Raw genomic sequence first — 13,838 nt, 5'->3', positions numbered from 1 at the left:
CAAAGCTGCTGTGACATTTATGTTGTCATGTTTGACATTCTGTATCTAATTTGTCTTGGTGCGAAGTGGCTGTCTGAAGATAAATTACCTACATTTAGGGTTTGAGTTTGATATGATACCAACATGCCAATTTTCAAATACATCATAGTCTATGCACTTGATACCACAGAAATACAATCACATATTTAAAGTACCCATGACATCAAAATTAAAAAATATATAATTTAGTATAAATATTTTAAGCTTAAGGATATATAAAAAACAGGTATGGTCCAAAACGCTGACAAAATTTTCATACTGGAGATATAAGCATTCAAAGCTTACAGTTTGGCACTTGCACAAAAAGGTCTAGAATTTTTATGACATCACCCTACACTTTAACTTCTAATAAAAATTTCTGTCTAAGCAAATGCACTTTAGACACTATGCATCCTGCCCCGACGATTATTATCAAGAAGTAAAGTAAGCAATCCATAACAAAATCGTAAATTAATATCAGTGTGATTTTTTTCTGTTTGTATTGTTTTTATTATGATTGCCTTTGAAACTGCATTGAAACTGCAAATTTAAACTAAATTGAAATTGAAAACCATTGAGGTCCACTAAAGTCCACTATTTGGATAAAAATCCTGGAATGCTTTTTTTTCTTTTTGACTGAAGAAAGAAAGACATAAACATCTTGGATGACCGTTACTTATTCACGATACAGCACTTGCCTCGAGTACCTTATTGCTTTTATAAAACGGTTACCACACAATATTAAAGTAAAAAAAATATTAGTGCAACTTTCATGAAGTTAAATCAATAAAAGCATTCCTTCCGCTAGAAAAAATAGTCCCTGACTTCGAACAACAACATGAAAGCTCAAATAAAAACAACAAACTGTTCTCAGACTTTGTCTCATTATATGTTTATGTGTTGCTAAGGGTGTTGCTAAGGGCACAGTGATATTAAATAGAACTGTTGGGTGAAGCGGTCATAGCAGTGTTTTATCGTGAATAAAGCACACCAATTGACCAATCAGAATCAAGGATTGGAACTAACCGTTTTATAAAAGTGTATATTTGTTATTTTTATATATTTTTGTATATTTGTTATAAATAACATTCAGGTTTTTTACATCTATATTAATTTTGGTACATTGTGCTAAATTATTCATACTATTTACCCCCACCTAGTTGCATATTTGACTTTTGATATTTTCTTCTAAATGTTTACAAAGCAACAAGATAAAAGTGAATATGTGCTTCCGTTAAAGCACATATTTGACACTCCAAGCCAGCGTTTGATTTCTGACTGCACACAGTTTGTATCAGTTCCCCGTGCGTCTGGTTATATAAGTAGCTTTTGATTATTAGAACCATTTCACATTCAAACAAGTCAACATTTTCATTATTCTGGCTCTAGACTCATGCATTATTTAAAGTGAGATGTCTGTATAAACACGCAGCTGAAAAGATCCTTTTGTCAGCTGAGAATTTCCTCTCCCATCTTCAGCTTTGGTTCATTAGAGGTAATGTTTCCCCACGCACCTTTGCTCTAAATATTCCCAACATTGCACCGTTGGTAAACAGGTTTATGGAATATGTGTGTAATGGCAGATTTGTAATACGGGATTCTTAAAGAATAAAGTTATATACGCCGTTACCTATAGCCTCATTTATTTGCATAATTATGTATTCATCTACCTGTCAAATGAGAACGAGAGGATTTTCATACAAAATATAATGATAGTGATATTTGGTTTGATATCATCTGCCCAGTGTCTCTGTGTATTTTAAAGCAGTAGTGATTGAATTCATCCTAGCTGACTTTGATATATAGGCTACATATTGGAGTATTTCAGCTATGTCTTCTTTTGTGACCTTGTCAGTTCTTCTTCATTCTGGAGTGACCCGGACTTCTTCCTGGCTGTTTATAGTTTATAGCTTGGTCTTCTCAGTCCTTGAACAAGGACATAGAAATATCTGCCGTCACGCCAATATCACAGTTCACAGAGTCAATTACTTTCTTATTTTATATACGCCTGATATTTAATGCAGCTCAAGGATAGATTGAATAAATGAATGACAGCAGTGGTGGTCAAGGGAAGAGTATCTCATTGGAGGTATAACATTTTGCCAGTAAATACACATGCACACACACACACAGACCAGTGTTGGGAAGTAACTAAAAGCAGATTTTGTCAAAGTGATCTCTGATAAAATGCTGTTCGCCCAGCCTATTTAATAACTAAAAGCACTCTTTTAAAGTATGCCTTTCAGCAGAATCGTAGTGAAGTATTTATTCCAAAAAATCTGATTCATTAGTTTGTTTGGATGATTCAAACAGGAAAAAAGAGTCACCTTTATTGATAGTTATTTGGGGTAAATTATTAAATGTAAATTTAGTGTAAAGCTTAGCAAGCTACAATTTCTAAAAAAGCTTCTCCAACACACAATTTCCATGAAGATATGCCACATCTCCATCGCTCAAAGCTGATGAATAGATTTTTTGTTGCAGGAAACATTCAAGTCCACAGCTTCACTTTATTCAGTTTGTCAGACTGCTGCTGCAGAGCATCATGGGTAATGTCATGCTATCCTCTGAAGGCTTCAATACAGTAGATGGGCAGTCAACCACAAAGGTGCTGATTTTAGTCAAACCCCCCTTCCCACGGCTTGCTTCCCCTCTTCATCCTACGGCAAAGTCAGGCTCCGGCAACATCGATCTTGAGTTAGGAAATCCAATATTCTGTGCAAGACCCACCAAAGCCCCATTTGTATTATTTTTCAAGCTAAATAGGAAATCTTTATAATGATGATAGTCTGAAGGGTGTAGAGCATTACCCTGTTTAACCTTTAATCCCAAACTGAGAGTGGATGAAAAAATTTACATTTGTGTGAAGCGACACCCTCGACTCAACGCCCGCTGTTGTTTCCTGGGAGTTGCTGTATGAGATGCTTGTTGTAATAAATGAGCCATCTTTGAGTTGTTGGAGGCCATGCAATTATTCACTTATATCTCTTTATTATTATATCTCTTTTTTATTGTACTGTAGATGGAAAAGCATCAAAGCTTTCTGTTGGTTTTCTGTTCTGTTCATGTTGTGATTTTACAGTGAATTTTACAATATATGCACTGTATGTATCACAAACTGCATATCTTATGTCTGTACAATCCGTGTATGTATGTGATGTCTGGTCGTAGGTTCAACTTTAGTTAAAACTTTGTTCTTTTTCTTTTTTGCAGCTCAGCCGATGATCAGTATCGCTGGAATACTCAAGGTAAATCATTTTTATGTTGTTTTTTTTGCTGTCAGGCAATTGTGTTTTTTGAATAATGCTTTTATAACTACAGTAGGTAAATCACAAGCAATAATGTGAGCTCAGGTATGATATGCTGCAACATGCAGTAACATTGCATCATATTTATGAATATCAGTTCTTGAAACATGTATAATACTGATCGAGATACAAAAATCAACACAGTTTCTAAAATTACTCATTAAACAGTTTCTTTGGGTTTTTTTTATATGAATTTTACTGTTCTTATTATGTAAGAATAAAGCATTTTAAATGAAGATGGGATGTATTTTTAAATTATATTATATTTAAAGTCTGTGTAAAGTATTATATTAAATGTATTCTCAGATTGTGACACCACAGAAAAAAATCTGATATTAATCACCCAGCCAAATTTGAATGATTAAAGCTTTTTATCAAAATCGTGACAGCTTGTATTATCTGTTTTACAAATTTGAATTCAAATGTAATGTTTAGTATAGGGTTGGGTATTGTTATCAATTTGGCAATTCGATTCTAATTAACTATCGATATTTCATTAAAAATGTTAGTTTTGTTAGATACCTGTTTGTCTCGAAAGATGGCAATATTTAAGAGGCGAAGCACAGATAATATTTGCATCCTATGTTCACATAAAAAAATATTCAGGGATTACTCAGAGTTTCGTTAAACTGGAGATCAATTAAAATCGGAGAATCATTATATTTTTACCAGCCCTATTAGTAATAAACTATAATGTGAAAGGTGTGTGGTGATTAAGTTAAAGTAGACATATCATAAAAATCTAACTTTTTTTCATGTTTAAGTGTTAAAATTAGGTCCCCAGTGCTTTATCAACCTAAAAAATGTGAAAAAGATTAACCCAGTAACTTAGTTTTGGTAAACCATTCTCTGCAAGCATGTGAAAAAATAGGTCATTAAAAATGTGGCTCCCTTTGTGATGTCAGAAGGGGATAATACCACCCCTTAATCTGCACTATCCAACCACAGCACTGCCATTTAGTGCAGAGATCAGCTCATTTGCATTTTAAATGACACACCCAAAAACGGCAAATTTTAGCTTGCACCTACAAAGTGGCAAGTTTAACATGCTATAATAAATTATGTATGTGGTATTTTGAGCTAAAACCCAACATACATACTCTGGAAACATCAGAGATTTTTTTGACAATTTAAAAAAGATTTGTGAAAAGTCCCTTTTAAGAGGTTAATCTTTGTGTTTGGCAGCTTGTGTAACTCATTATCCCTTGGCAAAACACCACACTGGCCCAGGGACAGTTGATAGACAGGTCAAACAAAGAACAAGCAGCAGGGTAGCTAACCAGGTCATGCAATAGTTCAATCTTAGTCAGTTTGGTTGCCCAGTCAGCAGGTGATACAGGTCAGAGCTCAAGTGTTGCGGAGGAGGCTTTGGGGAGAACCTGTGGTGTCAGTGACTAAACATGATTAACGTAATACACTGTTTGTTTCACAGACGGACAGAAAGACATTGAGGAGGAACTGAATACGGGTCTGGAATTAGTTGATTCGTGTATTCGCTCCCTGCAGGAGTCAGGAATCTTGGATCATCAGGAATACAGCACAGCTGATAGTGAGTTTGCTAATTCAACATTGTTGTAGAGCATTGCTTCACACGGTTATATTTTTCATCAAGAAACGCGCTGAATCTTACCGCCGATGTGCGATCAGTTATATTTAGTGTTGCTATGGGTACCGGTCATTATTCAGAAATTTCTAAATACTGAGTGCTGCAATAACCAATCAGAATCAAGTTTTCCAGAGAGCCATATAATAATATTTGCTAGGGAGAACTGAATATTAAAAATGCATGAAGTCAAAGCTTAGTTTCAAACAGAGCATCATGGAGTTGTGTGTGGCTAGTTTTTGCAGTAATATAGTTAAAATGCTTTTTCTCGTTGACTTTCCACATTATTACAGAACACATAATTTCTTTCATTCATTTTTTACACATTGCTCTTAACAGTTTGATCTCCTTGTTATTTAAAATCATATTAGTTTGGTTGCAGTAGTAAAATTGCCTGAACGGTGGTTCTTGTGCAAACTGGAGAAATAATATGCTACAATAATTGTGATTGTTTCTCCTTGACACATAGAAAAACAGAAAACTGTCTTTGTCACATCTAGACTTGTTAGAAGGCAAAGAGAACATTTCATCTCACTTTGTACTCACATTTTCAACATAAATGGGAACATCTGTCAAGATTATTGTCCTTTGCATTGCTTTTACTGTCAGTGCTGATGATAATGAAATGTCCTGGTATTTTGTGCATCACACCTAAAATATTTTATTTAGGGAATGGTAATAGCCTTTATTTTTGTCATTTGTGAAACTGCTGTACATCTGGCTAATGCCATGTGAAATAATGACAGAATTTAGCAGAACAGAAGTAAAATTTCTTAAAAAAAGTTATTCTGCATGCTTAGCTTTTCCAGTTAGTAGTTCACCTAAAATGTTCGGTTAGGGTAGTGTCAAAATAATAGCCGCTTGACAGATTGTATGTAGGGCTATGCAAAAAAATATTGATACAGCTAACTATCGCAATATTTTTTCACACAATATTGTATCGATATTTCAATCTCTAGTATCGATATTTAAACCGAATCCCTCTGTGTGCATTAAACTACTTCCTATGTCGCTGAAGATTTTGCTGTCCAGTTGTCCTACAGCCGTTCAGGCGATGTCTCAGAAGTTAGCGGGAGTGAGAAAATGGCAGAAAATTTAAAAACGCCTGCAGCTTTTAAAGCCGATGTGTGGAAGCACTATGGCTTAAAAAAAAAGAAAAAAAATTCAGCTCTATTTTTTACATTTTAGATAAAAAAAGAAAATGTATTGTAATGTATCGTAACATATTGCATCGTATCGTCACAACATGTATCGAGACATATATCGTGATATGTATTTTATCGTGAGGCACTTGCCAATACCCAGCCCGAATATTGTGAATGTACAGCTATGATCAGCTATCCCTTCATAGTGAATAATATAATGTCTTTAACCGAAATAGCTCCCTATACCCTTAAATAAGCTCTAAAAAGTGCTGGGTTATTTTTAAACCAACATTGGGTCAAAAAGGGATAAACCAAACCTGTTGAGTTAAATTAACCCTGAAATGTTTATATTTGACCCAACATTGGGTTAAAAATAAAGTTTATTGCACTATTTGAGGGAACTAAAATTTTGTAGTGGTGTTCGAAATTATAATGGACAAAAACTTGGGTTAAAAGGACAAGGATGAAAGAGTAAGGGGGATATGACAGGATGACAGAATTTAGTTTGAATATTATGCAATTCAGATTTTATAATAAATAATAATAAAATATTTAAGGGACACTCCACTTTTTTGAAAATAGGCTTATTTTCCAGCTCCCCTAGAGTTAAAGCAGACATATCATGCTTTTACATCTGTCCTTTTTACATATAAATCATCTATTTGTGGTCTATATAAAGCGAAACTGCAATGCTTGGGTCTGAATTCCTCATTATTATAGCCCCACAGGCCCCCTTTCTACCCCTTTTCTGATGTGCATCTGAGAGCAACTCGTTTTGGTACTGTCTTTTTAAATGCACGTCATACCCTGCCCCCTCTCCAGGTTGCAGAGGTGACACTCGGTTAAACTCCACCCCGTTCTGCCATTTTTGTAGTTTTATAGCAGAGATACGATTATCTAGCGGCACAGAAACTTTTTATTTACTCGTTATTCACAAAATGTCAACAACGGAAGACTTGTCCATCCAGCCTTATATGTTCGCGCCAGAGTCGGAAATGGAGCGAGATGAAAATGAAGACGACGAACCTGCAGAACAACGTCTTCATATGGAGGTATTGCAATGGTGTGTTAATGCCGGCTGTCTTATTTCAGAATATTAACAATTATAAAGTTAAAAACTATTCTTAGTTAATTGTTAGTTGTTGTAATATGCTATAACTTAATCCCGGGTTGATGACCACATGCGACATCCGCAGGCTGCAGCCTTCAGATTGAGAAACAGCACTGCTAAACCATGACAACCGTGTACTTTACTGTTTTTAAAGTTATTTACAGCTTACCGAAGTGCTCTGCTCGTCGTCTCCAAAGATAGAAGTAATTGACCCCTCAATCAGACGAAGTCTATCGGCAAATCCTACTTTATACTGGTGGAGGTTGGTGAAATAGTTATCCTTGAAGTGCTTCGCGCACTAAAAAATGACATTTCCGTGAAAAATAAAACTCAACCAGGCACAGGTTCAACAACCGAAAATTTTGATTTACTCTCTCGTAAGTTCTGCATCCTTGAGCTTGGACTACAATATCGCAGCGAGTAATTGAAAATGGCGGATTGCTCGTAGTGTTGGGCTGGAAGTCGATGTCCTTATTTAGCAGTTCCGCTGCAAATACTGTGACGTAATTGTTCAAAAAACGTAATAGATAATAGAAAAATCAGAACCGGTTGGAAAATATGACCAAAACAGAATATAAAGATATCAACAAAGCACCTGAAGAGACTAATTTCAACTTTTATGTACTTCTAAACATTACAAATATACAACAAAATGCATTTAAGAGCTAAGAAAGTGGATTTAGCATGATATGTCTCCTTTAAACATTTTATTTTTACCATTTTGGGATCTATTCATCCGATTTCTGGGTCTGGTGGTACCACTTTTACCATAGCTTAGCATAATTAATAGAATCTGATTAGACCATTAGCATTGTGCTTAAAAATAACCAAAGAATTTCGATATTTTTCCTATTTAAAACTCCCCAGCTATTGAAAGTAACCAAGGGGACTATTTTCGGGTGCTGCAAAATATGGTTGTGCCTCCTGCAGCCATGGTACGGCAGGAATGTCCTTGATAATTACGCTGGAAGAGTATAGTTCCTAGACATATCTGCCTAGAAAATCACAAAATTTACCGTTGGTATTAGTACACAATGTAACTACAGAAGAGTCAAATATTAAATAGGAAAAATATCAAAACTCTTTGGTTATTTTTTAGCCGTTATGCTAATGGTCTAATCAGATTAAATGGATTGTGCTAAACTATGCTAAAAGTGGTACCGCCAGACCCGGAAATCGGCTGAATGGATTCCAAAACGGTAAAACTCAATTGTTTAACACTTGGGGAGCTGGAAATTAGCATATTTAAAAAAAAGTGGAATGTCTTTAAAGATGACATAATGACATCGTTAATCTTGTTATTTTCTTTTTTTTCTTTGAGCGGCTAGTAGAAGTTCTGACTGGCCGGTTAGCCAAATAGGCTTGCGAATGAAAAAGTTAATTTCAAACCCTAAATGTGGATACATAAATGGTGAAGTTTATTGGCTGGTTCTTGTCACATGGCCTGCAGTGTGGACGCAGCATTCAGAAAAGTTTAAATATTTTCATCTAACTATGACACTATGAGTCTTGAGCACCTGTTACAGTATATTGAGCATATTTTACAACATTGAAACCATCAAATCCTTGCATTTCATTGATCTTTATCTGAGTGGCTTTCAAATAAGCTATTGACGTACAGTATGTCTATTCTGTCAAGGTTAGTGATAGGAGAAAAACGCGGCTTTTGCAATCCGATTCCAGCTTTTATGTCAAAATAACCAAAACAGATAACGTTCTACTGAATGTACTGTACATGTCCATACCACAGCCATACATAACAGTGGATGAATTATAGATCGAAAGTATGTTTACTATAGCCGGTTGAAATTACAGTAGCGAAAGAGTAGCTTTCAATAATTTATCTGAGAGGGACTCGGGATAAAATAGCTGGAGCTGAAAATGTCTAACCTGCATGTGCTTTTACATATTAACATTGACCCCCTGACCCAAAGACTTCATTTTTATTTACATTTATGCCTTTGGCAGACGTTCTTTTATCCAAAGCACCTTACAGTGCATTACAAGGTATACAATTTTATCAGCATGTTGGTTTGAACCCATTAACTTCTGCCCTGCTATACAAGAGCATCTTCAAATGAAGCTTATCCTTGAGTCATTCACGACATGTCTTTGATCTAAACATCTTAGATGAAAGAATAAGATTGATGTCAAAGTCCCTTTTGCTTACTGTTAGTGCTTCCAATAGAAAGCTTTATCTTTAGTGCTGAAACTATCCGTAGATTTCATCTAACCATTATTGTTGTCTTTCTCTTTATTGTAGCCCACTATGTCAATGCAGTATGGCGATGCTGCTCTGTATAGCCTGGTGAAAAGAACATGAAAAATAGCTCTATAAAATATATCATCCTGTGGAGATAAAGCTCAGGTCATTGACCTACCCAGTGTACCCAACATAGAGGTGCTATCCCCGGTGATATTTTATACATGTCTAACACTCCCATAATGGGACTGTGTATCTCTACTACATGTACATTGCAGCCTGTAGCTCAACTTGGGTTGTGGGTTTGATTCCCTGGGACGTTTGGATTATGATGAAAGATATACACTCACCTAAAGGATTATTAGGAACACCTGTTCAATTTCTTATTAATGCAATTATCTAATCAACCAATCACATGACAGTTGCTTCAATGCATTTAGGGGTGTGGTCCTGGTCAAGACGATCTCCTGAACTCCAAACTGAATGTCGGAATGAGAAAGAAAGGTGATTTAAGCAATTTTAAGCGTGGCATGGTTGTTGGTGCCAGACGGGCCGGTCTGAGTATTTTACAATTTGCACAGTTACTGGGATTTTCACGCACAACCATTTCTAGGGTTTACAAAGAATGGTGTGAAAAGGGAAAAACATCCAGTATGTGGCAGTCCTGTCGGGGAAAATGCCTTGTTGATGCTAGAGGTCAGAGGAGAATGGGCCGACTGATTCAAGCTGATAGAAGAGCAACTTTGACTGAAATAACCACTCGTTACAACCGAGGTATGCAGCAAAGCATTTGTGAAGCCACAACACGCACAACCTTGAGGCAGATGGGCTACAACAGCAGAAGACCCCACCGGGTACCACTCATCTCCATTAAAAATAGGAAAAAGAGGCTAGAATTGCACAAGCTCACCAAAATTGGACAGTTGAAGACTGTTGAGAAATTCAGATGGTAGAGTCAGAATTTGGCGTAGACAGAATGAGAACATGGATCCATCATGCCTTGTTACCACTGTGCAGGCTGATGGTGGTGGTGTTATGGTGTGAGGGATGTTTTTGGCACACTTTAGGCCGCTTAGTATCAGTTGGGCATTGTTTCAATGCCACGGCCTACCTGAGCATTGTTTCTGACCATGTCCATCCCTTTATGACAACCATGTACCCATCCTCTGATGGCTACTTCGAGCAATATAATGCACCATGTCACAAAGCTCGAATCATTTCAATTTGGTTTCTTGAACATGACAATGAGTTCACTGTACTAAAATGGCACCCACAGTCACCAGATGTCAACCCAATGGGATGTGGTGGAACGGAAGCTTCTTGCCCTGGATGTGCATCCCACAAATCTCCATCAACTGCAAGATGCTATCCTATCAATATGGGCCAACATTTCCAAAGAATGCTTTCAGCACCTTGTTAAATCAATGCCACGTACAATTAAGGCAGTTCTGAAGGTGAAAGGGGGTCAAACACAATATTAGTATGGTGTTCTTAATAATCCTTTAGGTGAGTGTAGTTTGTGTTGTAAGTTGTTTGGATGAAGGCATCTACCAAATACATATGTAAAATGTTGTCCAGCTTCTGCCAGCTGAAGCTTTTCTGTATTTACCCACTTTAAATGAGCTTTCCCTCCATTGTCCAGTTTATGTAATGTTATTCTCTTTGCAAATGGTCTAATCTGAAGGAGGCGGGAAATAGGCCCATAAACCTCTCCAGGAGGAAACTTTACAGCCTTGTTGACTGAGAAATGGGCAAAGACGAGCGTTACTGTAAGCACCTCGCCACAGAGGCTTTTAAAACCTGGGAAAACATTGGTATTTGGAGAAGAGCCATAACTACAGTTCACACGGCCTGGAGGGAAATGTACATGGGTGGCCTATACTAGAGAGGAACATCCTTGTTGTGGGGTCCAGGTTATCGCCCTTTAACAAGCCCTGATTTGAAAAACCGTTTATTACAAAATTATTACATGTTGTGAGAAACTATGCATCGTGTGCCCTCGGAAAAAGACGTTTCCAGCCGCCACTGGATTTAACCATCAAAATGTGAGGTGTATAGTAAAAAATGGAGAAGTACTTAACTTTATTGGACAAAATAAATTGGCAAACCACAGAGTTGCCCATTAGGTTTTATCTGAATAGACAACACATGCATAGATAAACAAAAGCTCACAGGTAATAAAGAAAACATTTACTACAATTTTATCTTTTATTAATAGTTGTTTATCCTCTTTTGTGGTAATATTTTATATTCATTGTCCTGGGTTATGTCTTTATAGACTTTGCACATGTGTTGTGTGTACTATTTTGCCAGCCTCTTTGAATTCTTCTCAAAGATGAGCTTCAGTTCATACTCTAAACACTATGATGCAACATGCATACAAAATTTTCAATCCATTTTTAATAAAATATTTGAATGAAGAGTAAAATATGTAAATTGTTCAAAGTAGAACATCACTTTTGGCCACTACTATATTCAGATGCATAAAAGAGAGTGTAGTAATGCCAAAGATACGAATTCACCACGTTTAAATGTCTGTCTTTCAGGATCATGCATGCCTTTAATAGGGGGGCATACTTCCCCAGTATTTCGTACCCTAAAAATCTGTGAATTTTAAAATTATGATTTCCAGGAAAGCCATGGAAATTACAAAAATCTTATACAGATTTCTTGCTTTAATGCTTAGATCTAAATATTTTATGCATCTTTGAGTGCAATCTCCATAAAATTAGCTTTAAAAAATTCTTATCCGGTTATTGCAGTAGAAAGAAGAAAAATCATCGGTCATAAAGTGTGGGAGTACTGATATTCTTTTCAGTGTATATTGAAAACCCATATGACTCAATCACTTATCATCATTCACATTTTTGATTATCCTGTACAGCGTTTCATGACGTAGATTTCACCACGTATGATAACCTTGATGCCAGCATGCAGGAGGATCCAAAGCATGGTTAAGCTTCAGGCTAACTACAGCTGCATTGCATCCTCTGTGTCTGCACAGGGTTTTTCAGATCAATGAAAACAAAAAAGAGTGCAGCAGGCTATTATGGACTCGAATAATGCACCAATTTTCTTATCTCTCCAGACCAGCTTGATGGATCTGTCTGATACAGGAGCCATAGATTATTGTGTAGTGCAGGGAGCACAGACAACATCCTCCTCCTGAGAAACCCGAGACACTTTAAGTCAAGCTGTTTTTAAAGGGACAGTGTGTTTTGTGGTGAGGATAGAGACAATCTGTGTTTTTCGCAGTCATTTCGAGGGAAAGTTAATCTCTGATGTAGACTGATAGTCTTGCTGAAGGCTACGTCGGGCTGATAGCGTTTTTACAAACTATGAATTGTTGATGCAATCTCATTTGTTGTCAGATTGGCCCTAAGCCATTTTCCAAAATGCCAAACACCACTGCTGATTACCTTTATAATCTGGTAAAGAGTTTTGAGGGGCTAACAATTTGGTTATTAGATCTATATACAGTATATAAATAACTTGTTGTATGTATTCGGCATAGTTAAATGGGACATTTCACAAGACTTTTAAAAAATGTACTTTGGTGTCCCCAGAATACATATGTGAATGTTTAGCTCAAAATACCACATAGATCATTTATTATAGCATGTTAAAAATGTCATTTTGTAGGTGTGAGCAATGCCGTTTTGGGTGTGTCCTTTAAAATGCAAATGAGCTGATCTTTGCACAAAATGGCAGTGCAGTGGTTGGATAGTGCAGATTAAGGGGCGGTAGTATCCCCTTCTGACATCACAAGGGGAGCCAAATTTCAATAAGCTATTTTTTCACATGCTTGCAGAGAATGGTTTACCAAAACTTAGTTACTGGGTTGATCTTTTTTACATTTTCTAGGTTGATAAAACACTGGGGACCCAATTATAGCACTTGAACATGAAAAAAGTCAGATTTTCATGATATGTCCCCTTTTAAGTTAAGGGGCAGTTTCCCAGAGAGGCATTATCCTAGTCCCAGACTAAAATGGATGTTTAAGCTGCCTTAATTTAAAAAACAACTTGCACTGACACATCTTAACATATATCATTATGATTGTTTTGTCTCAAGATGGACACCAATACTTTTTGTAAGGTATGTTTGTAAAACGACTTAAATTTCCTAATATGTCTAAAGCCTCATTCACATTAGCAGCGGCTAGCAGTAGCAGAGCGACGCAATCTGATTGATTTCAATTGAAGCTTTGCGACTTCCGGCAACAGGAGCGATAGTGAATGTTGGCAACCAGATGGGGTGTGTCCAGTCGCGCGACAAAGTTGAGAAAAGTTTAACTTTATGCAAATGATGAGCGACTTTTTGTCACGACTACCAATGAGAGTGAAGCAGTGGAGTTCACAGCATCTGTCTTTCATCAGTTAGTGAAGTGGATGTTACTCATTTGTTTATGACAACCAGAAACAAGAAACGCCCCCTGACGACATCGTTG

The 13,838-nt window shown here is 36.6% G+C and overlaps 1 protein-coding gene across 3 annotated transcripts in view; it reads left to right on the top strand.

The window, feature by feature from the left end:
- Positions 1–13,838, top strand: part of ctnnd2a (catenin (cadherin-associated protein), delta 2a) — a 310,244-nt gene that overhangs the window by 133,737 nt on the left and 162,669 nt on the right. For all 3 annotated transcript variants that reach the window (XM_065258246.2, XM_065258245.2, XM_065258247.1), the window contains 2 exons: positions 3,232–3,266; positions 4,759–4,875. In XM_065258246.2, the coding sequence (XP_065114318.1) occupies positions 3,232–3,266; positions 4,759–4,875 (152 nt within the window). The remainder of the gene's footprint in view (positions 1–3,231; positions 3,267–4,758; positions 4,876–13,838) is intronic.

The sequence above is a fragment of the Paramisgurnus dabryanus genome, chromosome 22 (genome assembly GCF_030506205.2).
Source record: "Paramisgurnus dabryanus chromosome 22, PD_genome_1.1, whole genome shotgun sequence".
NCBI lineage: Eukaryota > Metazoa > Chordata > Actinopteri > Cypriniformes > Cobitidae > Paramisgurnus > Paramisgurnus dabryanus.
This window is presented reverse-complemented; position numbering and strand designations above follow the sequence as displayed.